This window comes from Antechinus flavipes, chromosome 5 (assembly GCF_016432865.1).
Source record: "Antechinus flavipes isolate AdamAnt ecotype Samford, QLD, Australia chromosome 5, AdamAnt_v2, whole genome shotgun sequence".
NCBI classification, from domain to species: Eukaryota; Metazoa; Chordata; class Mammalia; order Dasyuromorphia; family Dasyuridae; genus Antechinus; species Antechinus flavipes.
In genome coordinates this window covers 281,682,927-281,707,208 of record NC_067402.1, presented here as the reverse complement: position 1 = coordinate 281,707,208, position 24,282 = coordinate 281,682,927, and the positions used below count along the sequence as shown (strand labels likewise).

Here is a 24,282-nt window from a genome sequence, read left to right as displayed (position 1 = left end):
GCAAGATGGGAAACCAAGTTTCCCAGTTAAGCATTGGCCCACTTACTTCAGGATTACTTAAGGATCAATAGGATCAAAAATGTAGAGCTGAAAGGATTGTTAGAGGTATGCTGGATCAATGCTTTTGTTTTCACAGATGAGGAAACTGACACCCAAGTGCTTTGCCAAAGTAAATAGGAAATAATTATACGGTAAATAGAAAATAATTACACACACACATAAACAAAATGAAATGAAATTTTGGCACAATATAATCTTGGAATATGTGTGTGTTTAAATAATTCAAATATAACATGAAGTTCCAAATTACTCTGCTTCTCTGTGTACCTTTTTGAACTCCCATCTATTTATTATTTTTAGTGATTCATTGACATCCTTTTTAATTCCTTTTTAAGTATCACTTCCAGTACCTCCTACTCCACTCTCAACTATCCCTCCTTCCCAAGAAAGAAAAAAATTTAGCACCTTGCCTTGTAACAAATTAGTATAATCATGCAAAACAAATTCCTATATATCATCGGTGTCTGAAAATGTAGGTCTTCTTCTCTGAGGTGTCTATTCACTGAGGGAGCGGCAGCAAGGAGTGCAGAGCGAACATGGGAAGTTAGGTCAGAGGAAGTAGGGCTCACACACCTGCATTATTCCTTGTGACTCAGAGTATGAGACCAGGCAACTGGAGAGAGAGAGAGACTGCTGGGTTCTGAGATGCAGAGGAGATTAGAATGAGCAGAAAGGCAGAGAAAATCCATTTGGGGCTAAAGCGCTGCAGGGAGCTCATGTATTAGAGAGACTAGTAAGAACAAGAAGTGATACAGTTATCCATTCATTAATACATTTCTTTGTTTCCTTTGCAGGACAGTTTATTCATTCCCTCATTCATTCATTCCCTTTCCCATTCAACAAGCATTTTGAAAATGACTAGTGTGGGCTCTATTTTTACTCGTTTTTTTCCAACAAATATCTGTTAAGTTACTAGTTTGTACAAAGGTCCAGTCTTCCTGTTGCATTGGCAAGGAGAGAAGTTTCATTGACTTAGTCTTTAGTTAGGACCTGAGTTCAAAACTGCTTTCAGAGACTTACTAGCAATGTGACTCTGGATAAATCACTTAACTGTTGTTTGCCTCAGTTTCCTCCTCTGTTAAATAAGAATAATAATACCTACTTCCAGCATTGCTTTGAAGATTAAATAAAGTAATAATTGTAAAGCTCTTAGCACAGTTCTTGGCACATAGTAAATGCCAGATAAATATTAATTATTGATAATTATTAATATTAATCATTATCATAACATCTTCCTTATCTTCCTCCTTCTTGTTTTCCTCTATCCTTTTCTTTTTCTTCATAGTTACTATTATTATTATTTATATATTATATTTATACACACACACTTATACATATATATATTTACATGTTATATCTTATTTTGTTTCCCAGTGGAAATTGTGCTGATTTTCAAGTTGGAGGATCTGAGTTCAAATCCTGAGTCTTCAATTTATTGTCTGTGTGACTATGGTCAAGTAATTTCCTATGTCTAGCAGTTTTCTCATTTGCAAAAGGAGTGTGTTGAGTTCTTCCACCTCCATGATCTTAGGAGGCATTCAAGGAGGCAGAAATCATTTTCATCCTGAAAATTTAGGGAAAGTTTCCTGTAGATATTGCATCTAAAGCTGAGTCCTGAAGAAAGACTGGAAATATAGTATATGGTAGACTGAGGAGAAATGGAAGGTGTTTTCACCTACTTTCCCTGACCTGTTTCACAGCAGTTCCCCTTCCCACCCACTTCTTCTCCTCCACAGATACATCCAATCTATGTTCTGGACAAACCAGCCCACTTTCTATTTCCTATCATCATACCTGCTACTACCATTCCTTTGCCCAAGCTATACCCATGCCTAGAATGCCATCCCCACATACTTTTTTGAAATCTTGAGGCTCTGCAAGACTCATTTTAGATTCCTTCTCCAACATGAGGCCCTTCTTGATTTCTCTTTCCATCCTCAGCCAGGTTTTAATGTTCTTATTTGTAAAAAATAAAAATAACATGGATAGAGCACCAGCCCTGAAGTCAGGAGAAACTGAGTTCAAATCTGACCTCAGACACTTAACACTTCCTAGCTGTGTGACCCTGGGCAAGTCACTTAACCCAATTGCCTCAGCACAAAAAACACAAATAAACAAACAAACAAACAAACAAACGAATGAATAAATGAATAATAAAAATAACTTTTATACATACACATGCATTTGTATGTATACATGTATATACATATATGTACACATACATGCTTGTGTCTCCTTTCAGGAGAATATAAAAATAAGAGATTTTAGGGTTTTGTTTTGTTTTGCATATGCTTTGTACCCAGCAGGTGCTTCATGAATTGAATTCAGTAAATTACATTGAAAGAGGAATGAATTGGATTGTATGGGGTCCATCAGAGAATGTGGTTTCAAATCTTGACTCTCCTATTTGAAGTACCTGTGACTTGGAAGAAGTCATTTCCCTTCTCTGTGCCTCAGTCTGCTCATCTGTAAAATTAAGAGGCTAGACTAGATTACCTTTCAGGGACCTACTAGTTTGAGATTTATGATGCCCTATTCCCTTGATCAATCTTGACTCTTGAGAAAAAAGTAAGGAAATAAAAGTGGGTAATTTTGGGTCTATATTAAGTAAAATGTCTTTTTTTAATAAGTAGGAGTTTGTAATTATATACTCTAACATCAGCCACATAGTTCTGCAAAAGTAATTCTACCCTGCTTTCTTTATCTCCATTATCTCCCACATAAGCAGAGCAGACAAGTGGGAAAAGCTTTAGATTTTGAATGAGAAAGCTCAAATTAAAATCCTGGTTCCCTGGGTCTTAGCCCTCTCCCCTTAACCTCAAGTCTATGAAACCGATAAAATGAGAGGTTTGGACTGGAAGATGCTTAAACTTGTCCATCTCTTTCTGTCTCTACTTGTCAGCTGCTTTTTTTTCCCCATAGAAAGGGAGAGCACCAATAAAGGAGAGAATTTCTTTTTTTTTTTTGTCATTGAAAAACAGGCATGGAAACTCATGGAATACTGCTGCAGATGGCAATCAGGCTCACAGGCCCCAGAGTGTTCTCAGTCGCCCCCAAATTCAGTCTCCTTGTTTCTTTTTTGCAGCTCCAGAAGCAGCTTTCCGAGCTAGATGAGGACGATCTGTGCTACGAGTTTCGGAGAGAGCGCTTCACAGTCCACCGCACTCACCTCTACTTCCTGCACTACGAATATGAACCCACCTCAGACAACACGGATGTCACCCTTGTGGCTCAGCTCTCCATGGACAGGTATGGAGGGAACTTCCCACTCTCCCAGAGCTTTCCTCCCTAACCTCAACTTCAAACAGATGGTGAAATTGTAGAAAGATCACAAGGCCATGGGTTTGAATGACATCCAAGGCCCTTCTTACCAGAACAACTTTTGGGCCTAAGTTATTTAGTGTAAACTAAGAGATTTAGACTAGATGGCTCCTAATAGATAAAGATATTCCTTCTATCTCTAACTCTATAACCCTGGAAACCAATTTAAATACTCACAAAGTCTTATGACTGTTGATCTTTGCATAAAAAAAAAGCGACAAAGAATGACCTTTGAGTATGTATGGTGTACAAACATGAGCAGAAAGAGCTGGTCTGGATGGATGGATGGGTAGATAAGTGGATGGATGGATGGATAAATGGATGGATGGATCAATGGATAGCTAGATCAATGGATGAATGGATAAATGGATGGAGATATATATTATTAAGTACACTATTTCATGCATTTAAAATGAACTTAAGTATATTTTCTTGAATGCATTTTATTAAGTATTTGTCATAAAATGATCTGTACCAAGCACTGTACCAAATAATTGGAAATGTGAATACAAAAACAAAGACCATCCCTGTTCTTTAGGAGCTGTTCTATTAGGGAAGGTAAAGTCAAAGGAGACAATATATATGGTGGAATGGTAACCCAGGGAAGAGTATTTGGGTTTGGAAAATTAGAAAGATGGTGAGTGGAGCCATAGGGAACTAGATTGATACACTTTTTTGAGTAGCAAATGCAGTATTGATTTGATTATGGTTTCAGAAGTAGCAAGCAGAGGAATACCAAAAGGGATGTGATAGGAAAGCAAATGGTGAGAAAATGACTGTAAGCTGTAGCATGTAGTGAGATGTAAGCTAACTTGGATGTCTACAATTGTACATGACCCTCATCCATCAGACATGGAGAGTCTAGGATGGGGATTCTAAAGATGAAAGTGTTAAGTGCTATAGGGAATGGTATCCATTGTCTAGGCAACCAAGATTACCGTAAGAAGATGGTGAGAGAGTAAAATGAAACCTGGTGACATGTGAGTTAGATGCAGTGGGCTACTAAACAGTCAGGAGAACAGGGTTTCTATTGTCTCGAACAAGAAGGCAGAGAAATTGAGACATTGAGACAGAAAGAAGCAATTCTGTCCAAAAGCATAAACTCTAGGGCCAGTGCTCTATCCACTGTACTATCTAACTGTTCCTACAAATTTTAAAGAGCAGACACCCTTTGTCAACAAAGATAAGTAATAATTACATCCTTGACAATACTTTTTGAGTCCTTCTTTTTGTTAGGCTTTCCTAGGTTGTGGGCATGAGAACCTGGCAGTCAGGAACCTTAAGATCCTGACATTTCTTTCTCATACTTTCACCAGCATATGTGCATACAAACATACACCCCCCCCCCAAAAAAAAAGCCAACATTAAAACGAAACAGTGAGAGTGAGAATAAAGAGTGATGGTCTTTACACCGAAAGGAAAAGTTAAGAGAATAAATAAGGGGAATTGGAAGCCCTTTCGGTTGTGCCATTCCTACTTCAGTGGAATAGATAGTAGCTTTCTATCATTTCCTAGGAGTTTTATTGCAACTAATGTACTCATCCAAAGAGACAGAGGAGAAACAGAGCACTTTGTTGTTGTCCTTCATTTGGTTGTTTTTCATTAATTTTGTTTTGCTGCTCTCTCAGTAAGTTTCTTGGTTTAGGATCCAGAATATCCAGGGAAAGACAGCAGAGAACTCTTGTAAATTTGGTCTTGAAATTACCCGGCCCTTAAAATTTCTATTGCTTTTCAATCCATCCTTCTCCTCAGAGGTTAAGGTGGAAGCTGCAGCACAGTAAAAAGACTACTGAGCCTGTTATCATCTAAGAGGGGCTCAAAACCCACCTGTGAGTCACACAACCTTGGTGACCCAGAGCAAAATGCTTAATCTTCCTGGGTCTCAGTTTCCCTTTCTGTAAAATGAGGTTATTAGTCTAAAAAATCTCCAACTTCCCTTTCAGCTCTAAATTCATAATCCTATGAATGACAGTCTTGTTTTAATGGGGCAGAAGAGGAATAATTTGGGGGCAGCTAGATGGTGCAGCGAATAAAATCCTGGCCCTGGAGTCAAGAGAACTTGTGTTCAAATCCAGCCTCAGATACTTACTAGCTGTGTGACTCTAGGCAAGTCATTTAGCCCTCTTTGCCTCTGTTTTCTCATCTGGAAAATGAACTATCAAAGGAAATGGCAATCACTTTCAGTATCTTTTACAATGAAACCCCAAATGGGGTCAGAAAAAGTCAGCTATTCATAGCTCAATAACAACAAGGGAGGGGGGAGAATAAAATCCAATATTGGGAGTCAGAAGACCTAGGTCTAATCCTAGTAATGCCAGATTAGTAATGCTAGACTAGTAATATTTAGATTAGACCTTGTAATATGGTGCCATCTTGGAGAATTCATTTAGAATCATTAAATTATAGCAGCTCTTCACCCACATACATACACCCCCCAAAGCTCTAAGAAGTCTCAGAGGTTACCTAGTCCAAATGTACCTAAAAAGGCAGAACCTCTACAACTTCTCTCCAAACAGTTATTCACTTACCGTTTGAACATATCTAGAATCCAGAATCTACCCATTCTTATACCACTCCATTCTCCCATTGGGATGAAAGAGACCTCTAGAGCTAATTTTATCCTAGGTGCCTGCCTTTTAGGTCAAGTATCAAGCCCATTTTCCTGAGAAAACAGTTGAGGCAGGAAGAGATTGTTCATGGTCATATAATTAGTCAATCTTAAAGAGAGCATCCAACTCAAGTCTCCTTCCTCTTGATGTAATCCTCTTTCTGCCAAAGTACATGGCTTTTACCCACCTACAGATAAGTGTCCTGAGAGTCAGCGTAGCATAGAGTTCTAGACTTGAAATTGGAAAAACTTGAGCTCAAATTTTACATTAGCTATGTGACTGAACAATCCTCTTAATTTTGCTGAGACTCAGGTTTCTTATCTATACCTATCTCTCTGGGTGGTTGTGTAGGTAACTCCAGTGAAATCATGTAAATAAAGAAGTTTGCAAATGTTTGGGTAAATGATACCCACCCATTTTTGCTGTCCTTATGATATCCACCCATTTTTGTTGTTCAGATTATCTCTCGCCCTGCAGGGTAATCTCTCTCTCAGTGTGTCCATGGTTTATCCATCTCTTAGACAGTGAAGGAACAGCTTGGAATTCTAAAGGATTGGGTTCAAATGGTGTGACTTTGGCCAAATCATGAGCCTAATCATCGTCATCCATATATTTTTTTAAAGGGGAAAAGTAGTTTGGTATAAGGGAAAGAACATAGAGTGAGTGAAAAGACTTCAATTTTAGATGTGTTTCTCCTTCTCATTTGCTCTGGAACCCTACACAAGTCAATTTCCTCCTCTAAATCTTATTTTTGTTATGTGAATGTGTAAAATGAGGCAGTAGAAGAGCTCTATTAAATTCAAAGACAATATGTTGTAATGGAGAAGGGAAAGAGATGGGGCAGTATTTAGAACACTAGATCTGCAATCAGAAAAAGTTGACTTCAAATTCAGCCTCAGACTCTAATACTTGTGTGACCATCCTAATTGTTTAGTTCTGATCTGCCTCAGTTCTCTCTTCTGTAAAATAAGGATGATAATAGCAACTACTTCCCAGGATTATTGTGAGAATCTAATGGAATAATATTTGTAAAGCACTTTGCAAACCTTAAAACATTATATAAGGATTAGCTATTAATATTATTATTATCATCATCATTATTAGACATGATTAATATGTGCTGAGCCTGGTGTCAGGAAGACCTGAATTTAAATCTAGCCTCAGACCCAATCTGTGCGATCCAAAGCAAATTGCCTAACCTGTTTGCCTCAGTTGCCTCATCTCTTAAAAGGGAATGATGATAGCACCGAGCTCCCACGGTTACTTGAAGGATCAAATGAGGTAATGATTATAAAGGGCTTGGGACAATGGCTGACACACAGTAAATACTATCTAACTGTTGTTGTTGGCAACTATATCTTGCTTCTGCTGTAAATACTAATTGTGGGACCCTGGGCCAGTTAACCAGTCTGTGCCCCAGTTTCCTTGTCTATAAAAAGAGGAGTTTAGACCGATGGCCTTAACCAGTACTATCTGTGACCCAGAGATCCGTTGTCCCTCCTCCCTGTAATGTTCTAGGACTTGGTGATTTTCCCAGAATTACTTGTCTCTCGGGTTGTTGGAAAGAAAGTTCTTAGGAAATCTTTCAGTTCTAGAGAAACGGGAGTTATCTCTGGGAGCGTCATGTACTCTCCGGCCGGCGAAAACAAAAAGAGCATCCCAGCCGGCCCCGCTCGGCTCCCCGCAGCATCCCTGGAAGTGACCTAGTCCCCGTCTCCCATCAGGACCGATGTCAGAGAAGGGGAAAGATACATTATGTTTTCTCGGGAAGCAACATCGCCACGGCAACTGATGGCAAGCAGCAGAATTGCCCTAGAGCCCACGAGGCCAGAAAGTGACATATGCATGACACCTCCTAATGTGCTCTGACAACTATTATGGTCCTGACTATTCCATAGAGGACCGGAGGAATTCAGAGCGATGAGACGCCGAGCAGAACATAATAAAAAATTATCAAGCGGTAATGCTTTCTAATGAAGACGGCAGGCGTTTAACCAGCCTCCTCCACTCCTTCCTACACATTCAATTATGACGCGAGGCACTCACAGGGGCCTGTTCGATTGATTTTTAATTTAAGAAACATTTCTTGTATGTTTGTAAACCTTTGAGTGCGAAACAGGCCCTGAGTGAATGCCACACCAAATTAAGGAGGCTGGTGGGCAGGCGGCCCCGCGAGGGTTTCCCCCCCGGAATCCCACCACCGGGGAGGCGGGCTTTGCCCAGAGCAGAGCAGAGGTGGAGCGCATGCTTCCCTCTCCGCTGCAGGGTGCTCATTCCGCGATGGACTGGGGGGATTGAGAGCGTCAGGGTTTAGTGAAGGGAGAGGAAGGAGTCCTTTGACATTTTACGAGAATTTTTTTTTTCCTATTAAAGACTCCTTTGGAAAGCAAAACTCTAAAACAACGGCCTTCTCAAGAGGAGCTATAATAATTCATTTCCTATCCTCTTTGCATCCTGTAAAGTCCCAAGTTCAAATCCTGACTCTGACACTTCTTAGCTCTGTGTCTCTAGACAAGTCTGGTCTCAGGGCTGCAGATTTCTCAGTTAAGAAATGAAGGCGTCAGACTTGATAGCTTCAGGGGTTCCATTGAATTCTAAATATATGGGCTTACACCCTCTAGCAACTTCTATTGTTTGATAGCCCATTCTGTTTTCAGATAGCTCTAATAGGTCCTTATTTGTTTGTTTGTTTGTTTTGCTGAGGCAATTGGGAGTAAGTGACTTGCCCAGGGTCATACATAGCTAGGAAGTGTTAAGTGTGAGATCACATTTGAACTCAGGTCCTCCTGACTTCAGGGCTGGTGCTCTATCCACTGCGCCACCTAGCTGCCCCGGTTTGTCTTTATATTAAATCAAATTCTGACTTAATTTGAGTGTTTGTTATAGTTATTGCTCCTGTTGCTGTTCTGTCAATTTTCAGTCACGTCTGGCTCGTCATGACTCCTTTTGGGGTTTTCTTGGCAGAAAAACTGGAATGGTTTGCCATTTCCTTTTCCAGCCCATTTGACAGATGAGGAAACTGAGGCAAACAGGGTAAAGTGACTTGAGCAGGGTCACATGGAAGATGAGTCCTGTGCATTCTGGCATATTATGGCACCACTTAGTGGCCCAAACAAACTCTACCTCCTTATATTGGCTGTGAGTAGATAGTAGTAGATACTAGATTCTTTTTCTCCATTCTAAGATACAGCAATGAATCAATCATTTTTCAAGATAATAACCATTCAGATGCTGGAAGGTAACTGGCCTAATTTGAGCCTCAGTTTCTTTATCTGTAAAATGAGGTGAATAAAGCCTTATAGCCACTACCCCTCAGGGTTGTTGTGAGACTTAAGTGATGTGATATTCCATGATTTATATAAGGATAGGCAGGCAGATGGCATATTGGAATCAAGAAGACCTGAGTTCAAATCCAAATTGATACTTCCTTTCCCTGAGTTGTTTAATCTCTTCTTGCCTTAGTTTCCTCAGCTGTAAAATGGAGATAATCATAACACCCACCTGATGGAGGTGTAGTAGGATCAAATGAGCTAATAGCACAATGTCTGCCCATAATAAGTGCTATTTAAACATTATCCAGTGCCTAGTATTTTCTACTGTGAACCTTTGCCTCGGTTTCCTAAGCTATAAAGTAAGACAATAATATCACTAACTCCCAGGGTTGTTGTGAAGATGCTCAAATGATATGTTTTCTGTTTTAGTGGGGAAAATGCTCTGTAAACCTTAAAGTACTATTTAAATGTTAACTATATGATTATTGTTATCTTTACAAACAAGAAAGCACCTATGAATGCCATTTATTATGTTGGAGATTTTTTTTAAAGGGCTGCTGAAGTGATATGCCATAAAAGCAAAATCAGGCTTTGAACTGAAGTGTGTATGGGAGGAGGTGGGAAGAGACTTTCCAGCACATCAGGGAACCCAAGATTTTACTTCCTGAATCCCTTGTAGATGTTATACAGTCATTTTCAGTCAGGTCTGACTCTTAGTAACCCATTTGGGATTTTCTTGGCAAAGATCTTGGAGGAATTGTCATTTCCTTCTCCAGTGTGTCCCCATTTTACAGATGAGGAATTGAGGCAAACAAGGTAAAGTGACTTGGTAGGGTCACATGACTGATATGGGAAGCTAAACTTGAACTCAGATCCTGTAAGACTCTAGCCCTACATCTAACCACTGCACTACCTAACTGCTTGCTCTCCCCCATTATTTTACAGAGAAGGAAGATGAGACTCATTTTGGGGAACTGGTCACCTAGATGACAAAAATCACATAAGATCATAGGTATAGAACTGAAAGAGGAATTAGAAGTCATTTCATCCAATCCCTTTCCCATTTAACAGTTAAAGAAACCAAGAAGAGAGCTGGTATTGCAGATATATTGGGGATTTAGGGAGCTATGTTAAAATTCAGGCTCCACTAGTTACTAGTTGGATGATTTTGGCTACGTCATTTTCCCTCAGAGCCTCGGTTTCTTCTTTGTACAATGGCAGAATACAGAGAAAGGTGCTGACTTGAGGAAGGCACTGGAATAGACCATTTTTGCAGTCTCTTTCAGCTCTAAATCTAGGATGCCGGAGACCTGGGTCACTCATCCGCAGCCTGGGGGCCTTTCTACCAGAATACCTTTAAATGGCCCACAAGATGATTTCATTATTGAATCTTGAATGATTGAATGCTATCTCTGTGACGACCTTGACTGCTGATCTTGGCAATTTTCTGGGTCTCAGAGTGAAGCCTGAGAAGACTTTTAAGCCTGACTTTCAGCCAACCCAAAAAGTCAAATTTACTTACAAGACATGGTTCTAGGGGCAGCTAGGTGAAACTAGCTAGAGTACCTGGGCAAGTCACTTAACCCCAACTGCCTTCCCCCCACCAAAAAAAATTCATTCTATAATCTTCTACACCATCCTCATTCCCAATTCATCCATGCCGAAGCGGGGGGGCGGAGGGGGGAGGGAGGGAGAACTATTAGTATTGTATATCCATTGGACATGTTCTAGGGTAGAGAAGGAGCAGCTAGGTGGTGTAATGGATAAAGCACAAGATTTGCAATAACAACATTCATCTCCACAAGTTCAAATCCACTTTCAGACACTCACTATATATGACCCTGAGCATAGATGATTCTTTTTGCCTTGTTTGCCTCAGTTTCCCCATCTGTAAAATGAGCCGGAGAAGGAAATGGCAAACCATTCCATTGTCTTTGCCAAGAAAATCCCAAGTGAGATCACAAAAAGTCAGACACAACTGAACAAGAAAACAAATCCGGGGGCTAAGGAAGGAAGAAGTGTCCCCAATTACTGTTGCTTAGGGAAAGATAGCAGGTGGATCCTTTATATCAATGATTGCCAAATATTTTGAAGTTAAGAACCCTTTTTAGCATGAACAAATTTCTTAGATGTTCCCAAGATAGTATCTGTTCTCCTAAGTTCCTTTGTGATATTGAAAAATACATTTCCAATATCACACTTAAAGGAACTCAGTAACATTTGTAAATGGCTTTGAATTTTATTCATCCCACTCTATCATTCAACAAGTATATATTAAGCCTTTATTATGCATTATATTTTTGAAAGCATCTTGTATGTATGTGTGAGACATCATTTTTCCAGCCTTTAGAAATTATCGGAACCTCTATTTCACTTGGCTCTCAGAGACTATCTTTAAGAGTCAAATGGAATGATGTGGAAAAGTCGTCCGAGGTCCCATAATGCTTGCTTATTTCTTTCTTAAATTCATTGCAATATCCTATAGGGATTTGTGCCCTACCAGATTCCTGATGCTCAAGGGTTGGGAAACATGACTTTAAAAGTATCCTTGTCTCCTCTTCCTAAAACCAGGGCAGGCAGCCATGGCAGCCTTTGTAGCCTTTCTCTCTTCCACTTAGTTTGTCAGATTCTTGTGATGTCCTTTCAAAGATGTAGTTTTGATTGTTTGTTTTGTGGTTGAGTTCTCCAGAGATGTAATTCTCAGGAAAAAGTAGCAGTAAAAAAAAAGAACTCTTAGCAAATCATTACTGTGGGAGGGAGGGAAAGGAGCCCCAAGTTAACCATTGTACTGACTTCCCAGAACTCCTCATTTAGCTGTGGTTCATATTAAGTGTACCCAAGTATCCTTCTTTGAAATGCCTATTTTCAAAGAAGAACAATAGTATGGCGTGGGGAATAAACCAGTGAACTTAATTAAGACCAACAGAACTGAAAATCTACATCTGACCCATACTGATGGTATGACTCTGGACTGAAGGTCTCTGAACCTCAAGCAATTTTTTTAAGATTGTATAGAAAAACTGCTTTTCAATTGATTGATTTCTGGACTTGGTTGATTTCTAGACTTAGACGTTCTAGTTGCAAATTTTCTTTCAGACACTTAGTAGCTATGTGACCCTGAGCAAATCATTGAGGTCACTTAACCTCAGTTTCTCCAACTTTAAAATAGAGGTAATAATATCACCTACTCCCTAAAGCTATTGTGAGGACTGAATCAGATCCTATATGTAGAATGTTTTTTAAAATAAAAACACTATGGAAATAATAACTCATTATTACAACTTCTATTTGAGAAGAGAAACAACACTTCTAAAAGGGAATCACAGTTCTTGGGCAAACCACTATTTTTTCAGAGAAAGGAAAATCACTAGATCTGTGTTTTGTCCATCATGGAACAGATTCTGGGAAAGAGTCTGAAGAGTAAGTAGATTATAATTGTAATGGTTATGGGAAGGGGAAAATGAAAGCTCTTTATTATGCTTTACCAAGAAGTTTCTTTTTGTATATTTATGTTTTATTGATCCTTTTCATGTTGTTATCATTTCCTAGTAACCTCCCTATACACACACACAGAGACAGAGACAGAGAGACAAAGAGACAGAAACAGAGACAGAGGCAGAGACAGAGAGATACAGAGAGAAAGAAAGGATCCTTTTGCAGGAAAGTCAGTCACACAGAGCAAATAAATCTACTGAGTATGTGTAGAGGTGGAATGAGGCAATCTCTATCACCCAATAATTGAATGAATGTCCAAAAGAAATGTGTTATTCCACTCAAGCTTCACAGCAGTCCATGTTGATTTGGTCCTTTTTGCTTACAAAGTACTATATGTGACTATACATTTTTTTCATTTGAGAATGTATGCTTCTGGAGGGCAAGGATTGTCTCACTGTTGTCTTTATGTCCCCAGCACAGTATCTGACTCATACAAGCCGTTTAATAAACATTTGTCAAATATTCAGCTGATTAAGACATCTATCCATGCTGTGGATATTAGATCTGAAGTAATACAAAGGACCCAGTTTCAATTATTGACTCTGGTAGTTATTATCTTACAAGGCAGCTGGATGGTGCAATGGATAGAGTGCTAACAATGGAGTCAAGGAAATCTGAATTCAAATCCTCCTTCAGATTATCTCCGTCCTCCTCCTCCTCCTCCTCCTCCTCCTTCTCCTCCTCCTCCTCCTTCTTCTTCTTTTCTTTCTCTCTCTTTCTCACAGCTAGTAAGGTCAAGTGTCTATGGTCAAATTTGAATTCAGGTCCTCCTGATTCCAATGCCACTGTGCTACCTACCTGCCCCATTTCAGATTCTTACTAGATTTGTAAACCTGGGAAATTTACTTAAGCATTGTGTACCTCAGTTTCCTCACCTGTAAAATGAGAATAATAATATCACCGAACATAGAGTTATTATGTGGACTAAGTGAGATAATAATTGTAAAAAAAAAAAAAAAAAAAAGCTTTGGAAATCTTAAAACACATTAGAAATGATGTGACCTTAAATCACTTAAACTCAAGGTCTAAATCTGAGATATTTCCTTTTACAGATGGAAAACTCAGATCCAGAGACCTCTCAGTCACTTGTTCAAAGACACACAGCCAGTAAAGGCAGGGATAGGGCTTAAATGCAGGATGACAGACTCTGTCTTCAAGCTCCAAATCCAGTACTTTTTCCATTAATCTATTCTCCATCCTTCACTCCAATATCCATCCCTTCCATCAGTGCTTGAGCTTCAGCTGTTCATTCCCACAGTCAGTTTGTCCTGTGATTATTTCCTTCCATTCAGATAACTCTAAGCACTTAATTCAAGCCACACATCTGTAAAGGTACCTGTGTTCCCATTTGACAGAAAGAAAAAAAAAACTGAGACACAAATGGAGCTCCCTTCAGGGAACTAGGTGAGGGAAATCAAGAACTGCATTCAGATTCTGCTTGTAACCCTAAAACAGGGGTCCTCAAATTACGGCCCATGGGCCAGATGCAACAGCTGAGGACGATTATCCCCCTCACCCAGGGCTATGAAGTTTCTTTATTTAAAGGCCCACAAAACAAAGTTTTTGTTTTTACTCTAGTCCAGCCCTCCTACAGTCAGAGCGACAGTGAACTGGCCCCTATTTAAAAAATTTAAGGACCCCTGCCCTAAACAATCACCTAACCTTGTCAACCTCAGTTTCCTCATCTATAAATTATTAATTATTAATAATAACATCTACCACCCAGGATTATCATGAGGACTAATGAGAAAACATAGGTAGAAAGCTTTTCAAACTAAAAGCACTCTGGGTTCTTGTTATTTTCCTTCTCTTCCTAGAATTCAAACAAATGAGGAACAAAGTCCCCAGAGGTCTTAAGATCACTAACTTACAATTGAAAGAGATCTTCAAATTCCAAGAGTCCAACCTCTTCTTTTTACATTTAAGGAAACTGAGGTCCATTGATTTATCCAGATAGAAGTACCAGAGCCAAGATTGGAAAAAACTCCATATCCTGTGCTCCTCTCCCACGCCAGGGAACCCAAGCTAAAGAATGTTCCCTTCTAAGTCCTAACTGTGAGATTAAGCGCTGGAACAAATTCTTACCAAAGAAAATCATCTTAGTCGATTTGATTAAGAAACCAAAATAGGTGGTGAAGAATTGGGGACCTCTCATATGAGCACAGCCCTTAATTCTCTGTATTCAAAGATAAAGTGAATTCTAACAATACCAATTCAGGGAACTACTATGAAGAACACAGGAGAGCCCATCAGGAACCCCATTTAACCGAGATAGGTGGGCCATTTACCTATGGTTTAGAGACCCCGAAACGCATAGAATCCATTTCCTAGAAATTGTCTGAATAGAGCGGGCATTGTAGCTGGGGGGAATGTCATTAGGCAGTACTTACAGGGTAAGAAAAATGGAAATTGGCTTTGGCCATTGCTTAACACTATATTTTATGTCCTGCGTGTTCCAAGTACCATTGAGAAAAGACCTTTAAAGATTTCCTTCCAAATACTTTTGTAGAATGTCTTTATTTGAAAGCCCTTGCTGTGGTCACAGTGTGCTTTGTCATAACTGCTGCAGGCAGCGTGCCCTCTGCAGAGTAGCTGAATAGATCCAGATATGTGCCTTCCAGTGTGGTTAGGGCGTTTCATTAAAGGAAAAGGAAAAATAGATGGACAGATAGATGAATGGACAGAAAGGAGGGAAGGAGAAAGGGACAAGAAAAAACATAGTAAGAAGGATGAAAGGAAGGGAAGAGGGAAGTGGAAATGATAGAAAGGGAGGGAGGCAATCAGGAAGAATAAGAAAAATGCCAGAGAAATTGCAACTCTAAAAGGCAGAGAACTTGGATTCAAATTAAATCTCTAGCACTCACCCAAGGACATTCTGTATATTCTTGAGTAAATCACTTTAAATTTCTGAGTCTCCGTTTCTTTTCTTTTCTTTTTCCAGGACATCTGTCTTTTTTTTTATAGCTCTTTATTTACAAGATATAAGCATGGGTAATTTTTCAGCATTGACAATTGCAAAACCTTTTGTTCCAACTTTTCCCTTCTTCCCCCCACCCTTTCGCCCAGATGGCAGGTTGATTAATACATGTTAAATATGTTAAAGTATAAGTTAAATACAATATATGCATATATGCCCAAACAGTTATTTTGCTGTACAAAAAGAATTGGACTTTGAAATAGTGTACAATTAGCCTGTGAAAGAAATAAAAAATGCAGGTGGACAAAAGTAGAAGGATTGGGAATTCTACGTAGTAGTTCATAGCTCCCAGAGTTCTTTCGCTGGGTGTAGCTGGTTCAATTCATTACTGCTCTATTGGAGCTGATTTGGTTCATCTCATTGTTGAAGATGGCCACGTCCATCGAATTGATCATCATATAGTATTGTTGTTGAAGTATATAATGATCTCCTGGTCCTGCTCATTTCACTCAGCATCAGTTCATGTATCTCTCCAGGCCTTTCTGAAATCCTCCTTCTGGTCATTTCTTACAGAACAATAATATTCCATAACATTCATATACCACAACTTATTCAGCCATTCTCCAACTGATGGGCATCCATTCAGTTTCCAGTTTCTGGCCACTACAAAAAGGGCTGCCACAAACATTCTTGCATATGTGGGTCCCTTTCCCTCTTTTATGATTTCTTTGGGATATAAGCCAGTAGAGACACTGCTGGATCAAAGGATGTGCACAGTTTGATAACTTTTTGAGCATAGTTCCAAATTGCTCTCCAGAATGAGCCTCAGTTTCTTAAAATTGAATATTGCCCTAAGTGGTCTCTGAGATGATCCTGTGATCTTGGACAAGACACTTCCTCCTGGACTAAAGAGACTCCAAGGTCATTTTTTTCTGTTGTTTTATAATTCTCTGAATCAAAGAAATCAAGGCATAATTATCTCAAAGTTATATCTACCCTGTATTATCACCTGGATTGAAAGTCATAGGGCTTTAAATTTAAGAGTAAGAAGCCACATGAGCTTCTATCCAACCCAAACTCTTTATTTAATTGATGAGGAAACTTAATACTGGTAAAACTCCTTGACCAGTGGTAACCAGGGAACAAGTGGCAAAGCAGGAATAGAAATCCTCATCTAGTACTCTCCATAATACAATAGTACATCCCTAAGTTAAAGGAGCTCTCCAAGGTCACAGGGGCAGTAAGTGGCTCTCAAGTCTCAGTTCTATCTCTTCTACTTACTAGTCAGGTATAATCTTAATTAAATTATTTTATCTGGTGAACAAAGGAGAAGAGGTCAAGAGACAGAAACAGAGGCAAAGAGAGACACAAAAGCAGAAGGGGAGAGGGAGAGGGAGAAGGAGGAGAGAGAAGGAGAGACAGAGACAAACAGATACAAAGATGAGCAGACACAGAGCTAGAAAGGCAGAAAGAGTGGGGGAGGCAAAGAAGGAGAAGAGTAGAAGGGGATGAAAGGAAAGGGAATGGAGGAAAGGAATAAAAAAAGAGGGAGGAGTGAGAAGAAGAAAGGAAGAGAGAAGAAGGGAGAAAGAGGGATAAGGGAAAAAGAGAAAGGGAGAAGAGTGAAGGAGGAAGAGAGGAAGGAAAAGGGAGAAGAGGAAACGTGGGTAGAAGAAGGTGAGCTGTAAATGAGAGTTCATCTTAGCCGTGTTTTGGTTTCTCTCTTCTCAGGCTGCAGATGCTTGAGGCCATCTGCAAACACTGGGAGGGCCCCATCAGCTTGGCCCTGTACCTGTCTGACGCGGAAGCCCAGCAGTTCCTGCGCTATGCCCAGGGCTCCGAGGTCCTCATGAGCCGCCACAATGTCGGCTACCACATCGTGTACAAGGAGGGCCAGTTCTACCCCGTGAACCTTCTGCGCAACGTGGCCATGAAGCACATCAGCACGCCATACATGTTTCTGTCTGACATTGACTTCCTGCCTATGTACGGACTCTGTGAGTACCTCAGGTAAGTTTGAGGCAACCCTCTCCCATTCTACCTCTCATTGTCATTTCTTGGAGGAGCTAGGGATTTCCAACCAGGACAGATCAACCTTGTAACAAGGGTGGGCCAACTGGGGCTTTGTCTAGGGTGTTGAATTTTAAGGGTGCATCATGATAGCACTTCAGATCTTTGGACAACAAAATGGGAAACTATGAGATGGTGGGCTTGGGTGAGTGAGGCGAGGGGCAATCTGAATCTGAATCACTCTAGTGAATTTATATGAAGGAGTAGAGTAAATCATGATCCTGATTTCAGCTCATCTCCTGAAAAGATTAGGTACTCAGTCCCTTATATCCAAAGATCCCCAAGAATTCAGTGGCTACAAGGGATCTGCAAATTTGGATGGGAAAAATAGATCTTCAAAATAATCAGTCTTTCATTTTGTGAATTTGAAAGCATTTTAAAGAAGGGGTTGCTAGGCTTTACCAGATTGCCAAAGGGAGCCCACAAAACTATGAAAAACCCCAGTTCCCAAAACAGGCTGGGGACTCTGAAAGTATTACTGTGATGTGATGGGGACATCATGTGGCCAAAAAGGAAATTCAACCCTGAGAATTCCAGTTAATTTCTGAGACTCTTGTGTTCTCTCTAGCTCATGAGGGTTATAAAGGATCCAGCTAGAGGGGACCTTTTTGCTTCAAAACCATCATCCTCATCATCACCATAATAATATATCCCATTTCTATAGCATTTTACAACTTGCCAAATACTTTCTCGCGACAGCCTTCCGAAGTCAGCATGACAAGTATTATTCCACCCATTCATGAGAGGGCAAATTCAGATGAATTTAACCAACATATTAACCATTCAGAGCGGCTAAATAATTGACCAAATATCACCCAACTGGTAAATTCTAAAAGTCAAAGGATTCAAATTTTCTCCATTTAGAATGGAAAGGTTTTTAGAAATCCCTGAGTCCAACCCCCTTTGTTTTGCTGATGAGAAGGGGACTGACCTTATCAGATCCAAACAAAGCTAGATTACCTGGCAGAGCTAGAACTCTTCCGTTGTTTTTCTTCTTTTGCTCGTTTTTCCTCTTTGTTGCACCAACTGGGCCTTTGACCATGTCTCTCCTATAGAACCCACATAGGACAACATCATCATTAAAACTGGAAAGGGTTTGCAAGCCCAAACCTCTCTTGATTTTACAGATAAGGAAACTGACATCCAGAGCAGTCAAAACGCAATTTGGCCAAGGTCACCCAATTAATATATCATGGACTTAGAATCTCTTTTGAGCCCAGTCACTCATTTCTTGCCTCATTCTCCATCCAGAAATTGCTCACCTCACCAAAAATCGGTCTGCTAAACCGAATGATCTCCGGGCTTTGAAGGGAAAGCATCGTTCTTAAAATCCCACTTTATGAAACTTGATTTACAAAGCCCTGTAGCCAGAAACCTCTGATCCCTCGGGCTTAGTGCTGGGAAGGGCCAGAGTGGATTTTTCTTTCGCTGGCTGATTTCATATCATCAGAAACCAGGGAGCATTTCCATCAACCCTGCTCGCATTTATCAGTCCATCAGGGATAAATCATCCCTGGGCTGTACCAGAAAGAGCACAGAACTGGCTGTCGGGAAAGCGAGATGTCTGACTGGGTTCTACAACGATCTGTTTAATCTGAGATAAGTCATTGTCCCCTTTGGAATCCACATGTCCACGTTTATAAAAGCAGGGATCTTGGGATCAGAGATTCAGAGCGGAAAGAATCTCAGAAGTCATTTAGTGCAATCCCCTCATTTTATAGGTGAGTAAACTGACTCCGGAAGCTTCAGAAACCCGTTAAAATCATCTGACCTCAGAAAGTCTCAACTCTAAAGCCAGCATTCCTTGCCCAGCCCCCAAATGCCTCCTACTCTGACTCTCCTAATATTTGATGCTTCTTTGATGCATGGAGCCTTAAAAGCCAGTAATAACATAGTTACAAGGCAGTGAAGTGAAGCGATGGGGATAGAAGTGGAATTGGAGTTGGGAAAACCAAAATTCATATCCTGATTCTTAGACTAGTTGTCTGACTATAGGCAACTGAGTTACGTCCTCTCTGCCTCAGTTTCCATATCTGTAAAATGGGGATATTGATAGTGTTTGCCTCAACAGTTTTTGGTGAGAACATCTGTAAAGTGCTTTGCTGATTTTAAAACACTCTACAAATGCTAGCTCTTGTGAATAATCCTTTTCAACCTTCATTTAAGAATATCCTGTTAATACATACAAGCAGTTTCTAAGCTCAAATAATATCACATAATGGAAAGAATATTGGACTTGGTACCCAGAAGACCCCATTATACACACACAATTTGGCCATATCATATAATTCCTATGAACCTCAGTTTTCTCATCCATAAAATGGGAATGCTATTTGACACATTTAATAGTGGATTTTTTTTTGGGGGGGGGGGAGATTTAAGGGCTAGGTATACTTTATACCGCTATAAAGATGTGAATTATTTCAAAGCATTTTCCTCATGGAGCTGGTGTGAGTATCCATCCCTCTGACTATTTGACAAATGAGGAAACAGATTCAGCAAGGTTAAATGTCCTGCTCAAGGTCACACAGCTGGCGAGTGGGAGAGCCGAGTCTTGGACCGGCGCGGTGACCCGGCACCACCTCTTAGCGGACTTAGTCATCCTTTGAGTTGCTTGTGCCAGCGGTAGGGATGCGTTTGTTCCTCTGTCCCCAGTTCCTCCCTTGTGGTCCAGGGTATTTGGGAGGAGGCCGGCTGGGCTTTGGAGATGCCGTCTGCAGCTGTGAAATCGAGCAGAGGTAACTGGCCACCAACGGGGGCCGAGCTCGTGACCCGAACCTCATTAGCTTCTGTGCTCTAATTGAGTTCTCCGCTCACGCCCTCCCCACCGGGGGACACACAGCTTCCAGCCCATGGCCTGCCAACTGCGGACCTCGTCCCCATGTACAAAGGACGGTGGCCATCCCGAGCAATGCGGTTACTGGGAATGTTACTGTCCATTTTCTGTTGCATGTTCAGAGATTGTTTTTTTCTGATTACAGCCCAGTTTGGTTTTGCTAATTTGCACGGCTGGCTTCAAGGGGCTGTTCCATTGTAGGAGAATGAGAAGGCAGTGGGGCTAGAGTAGGGGTAGGGGAAGGTAGCTAAATTAAGTCTAAAGTCCAGAGACCCAGGTTTGAATCTGGCTGCTGCCACATGCTTACTCCCTTGGGCCAAACTCAATACCTCTATGGGCCTCTAAATGGAAATGAGGGTGCCATCTGGGTGACGGACTGAGCAGGGTATTGGAGCTGAAGTTGGTAATACTTGAATTTCCTCCTTAAATACTCAATTGGATAAATCACTTAAATTCTCTGAGCTTCAGGTTCTTCATCTGTAAAACATGGATAATGACAGTAGGTAATTCATAGGATTTCTGTGAGAATCCTGAGACAACATGTGCAAAGCACTTTATAAACCTTAAAAGGCTATTGTGATTAAAATGGGGCACTTGGACTAAACATCTGAACTACCTCCTAGTTCTATTATGGTGATCTTTGATAGAAAATATTCATGTGACTTGTCTTAGAATATTGGACCCACCAGGGAAACCATCCCCACTTTCAGCCATTGCCTCTTCCGCCACCTCAGAAGTACATCCCATGTAGAGAACCAAGCCTGCTTTCTTGACCTTGACTCTATCAAATTCTGAAGGTCTATCCCAGGGGTCCTCAAACTTTTTAAATAGGGGGCCAGTTCACTGTCCCTCAGACTGTTGAAGGGCCGGACTATAGTAAAAACAAAAACTTTGTTTTGTGGACCTTTAAATAAAGAAACTTCTTAGCCCTGAATGAGGGGGATAACTGTCCTCAGCTGCTGCTTCTGGCCCGCGGCCGGAGTTTGAGGACCCCTGGGACCCTAGACCAAGAAACAGCAATCCAGATGACCAGGAGATGACATTTCCAAGAAGGGCCCCTCTCTATCCATTAGTGTGAATCAGAAATGATTGCTAGGGAGCCATGGAAGGAGAAAATGGCAGAAAGTCTGTGTATGTTTTCTGAGGCCCTGGGCTTGGGTTCAAATGTCATTTCTGATTTTTACTACCCATGTGATTGAATAACTCTCCGAGTGGATACTCTCTGAGCCACAGATTCACGATCTGTAAAATGAAGGATTTGGATGAGATGGTCATCCAGGTCCTTTCCGGTTCCGTTCCTTTGATCCCATGACCTTGAACAAGTTCTACAGCCTTCCAAGGTCTCAGTTTCCTTTTTTGTAAAATGAGTAAGTTAGGGCTAGATGGACTCTGCCACCATTACCAGTTCTAGATCTATGACTCCCCAAAACTGGAGGGTTTTCCTTCTTTCAAAAAGGTACCACATCATTGAGGGGGAAGCGCCATCTAGTGGTTTCTAATAGAAATGACGCAAGCTCTTATAATCACTATATTATAGTTTATCTATAATGTTTATCTAAAAAAAAAAAAAAAAGGAATATCTGTTTCTGAGCTCTTCCCCTTGGACTCTAACCCTCACTCTCTCTTCCCTTTCTCCCTCCCTTTTCCTTCTCTCCCTTCCTCTCCACCCCCTCTCTCTGTCTTTCTGTGTCTTTTTTTTTCTGTGTCTCTGTCTTTGTCCCTCTATCTCTTGTCTCTCTGTGTATGTCTCTATCTCTGTCTCTGTTTGTACCGCTCTCTCTTTTTCTCTATCTCTGGGTGTGTGTGTGTCTCTCTCTTTGTCCTTTGTCTCTGTTGCTGTCTCTCCTTCCCTCCCTCCTTCCTCTCTTTTTCTCTCTCCCTCTCCTCTTTTCTCTCTCTCTTCTCTCTTCTCTCCTTTCTCTCTTCTCTTCTCTTCTCTTCTCTTCTCTTTTCTTCTCTTCTCTTCTCTTTTCTTCTCTTCTCTTCTCTTCTCTTCTCTTCTCTCTCTCTCTCTCTGTTTCTTTCTCTCTCTCTCTCTCTCTCTCTTTTCTCTCTCTCTCTCTCTGTCTCTTTCTCTCTCTCTCTCTCTCTCTCTCTCTCTCTCTCTCTCTCTCTTTTCCTTTCTCTTCCCTTCCCTTTTCCTTCCCTTCCCTTCCCTTCTCTTCCCTTCTTCCCTTCTCTCCCTCTCTCTCCCTCTCTACCTACTGTCATTACCTGAGGATTCTTTGAGAGCCCACAGTTGCAACAACTGAATTATTAAAAGTTATACAAAGAAATACCATAAGCTCATTGAGCCAGAACTAGAAGGGAATTTAGGAAAACTGGAGTTCAATTTTCTTTTTTTTTTTTTTAGATGAGGAAAACAATCCCAGAGCATTGTGCCTAGGGTCACAGCCCAGAAGTATCAGGTCACTGGGTTTGGAGTTAAGGAATCTTAGAGACAATCTGGTTCAATCTCCTCATTTTACAAATGAGCAAATAGGCCTTCAGAGGTTAATTGTCTTTCTCTGGGTCTCGCATCCAGAAAGTGGTATATTAGGCCCCATCATGTCAGTATATCCAGGGTCTGTGATTTTTATCCACAAATGACACGGATCACAGCCCATCTATAACTTAGTAACTAGGCCATAGCAAATTTTCCAAAGTCCTTAAATAACTTGCCCAAGGTCACACAGATAATAAACGTCAGAGACAGAATTTAAGCCATTCTCTTCCTTACTCCAAAGCCAGCCTTCAGTCTACTATACCATGTTGTTGCATGCTGGGGACAGTTTTTGCTTTAGGTATTGAAAGGCACCGTATGCCCTCTAAAACAGATTCTAGCTCCCTTTGGAAACGGTGGGAGTCAGACTCAACTCAAAGGAAAAGCTTCTCTCTCCCAGCACATATTACTTTCCATCGTACCCATTTCTACTTAGAATGGCAAGCTCTCCGAGTAGTCATTTTGTGAGCTCCTTACAGGAAATGTGTCATAGCTAATATCCCACGGCTTAGTAGACAGCGAACAAGTAGTGATCTAGGCAAAGGACATCTTTGGAAATGCACTCCAGCAGAGCCCATTGATGTGAAATAATGGAGTGGATCTGGATGGGAATCCAGCTTGGATGTCACTAACACTCCAAAGGGTCGGTCAAATTAGAGAAGTTCATATTTGCTCCACAAAGCCCTTGAGCCTCAGTCTTCGGACACATCTAAAATTCGGGGTTCAGAAAGATCACCCGATGTGGCAAAGCAGCAAGGACAGCACATTTGGAGACGGACAGTTTACATAGATAAAATTAGAAACTGAGCTTCTCATTATAAGCTTCCATTCTCCTTGCTGACTTTGGGAAGATGCGAACCAGGCTGTTTTGTTGAATAAAATAATACTCAGATATATTATAAAGTGCCTAGCATAGTGCTTGGGACATAGAAGGCACTATATAAATGTTTGTTGTTAATGTTATTATTACTTTTATTAAAGAATCAGTCTCAGATTGTTGAAAAACTCCTGGCTTTCTCTATTCATGCCATTATCCATGAATCCCCACCTTTTCTAGCTTTCTTTTATATGTTACCTTCCCCCTTGGAGGCAGGATAGTTTAGAGAGCTAGTATTTGTATCCCTCAGGGTGAATTCCTAGCACATTGTGTTTAATACGTGTTTGATCTCTTGATCTATCAAATTGTCTATTCTATCAAACTATCAATCAATAACATTTAT

General features: G+C 40.6%; 1 protein-coding gene across 1 annotated transcript in view; it reads left to right on the top strand.

The window, feature by feature from the left end:
• Positions 1–24,282, top strand: part of LARGE1 (LARGE xylosyl- and glucuronyltransferase 1) — a 586,713-nt gene that overhangs the window by 548,887 nt on the left and 13,544 nt on the right. Inside the window, exons 11-12 of the mRNA XM_051961549.1 lie at positions 3,146–3,309; positions 17,406–17,684. Coding sequence (XP_051817509.1) covers positions 3,146–3,309; positions 17,406–17,684 — 443 coding nt within the window. The remainder of the gene's footprint in view (positions 1–3,145; positions 3,310–17,405; positions 17,685–24,282) is intronic.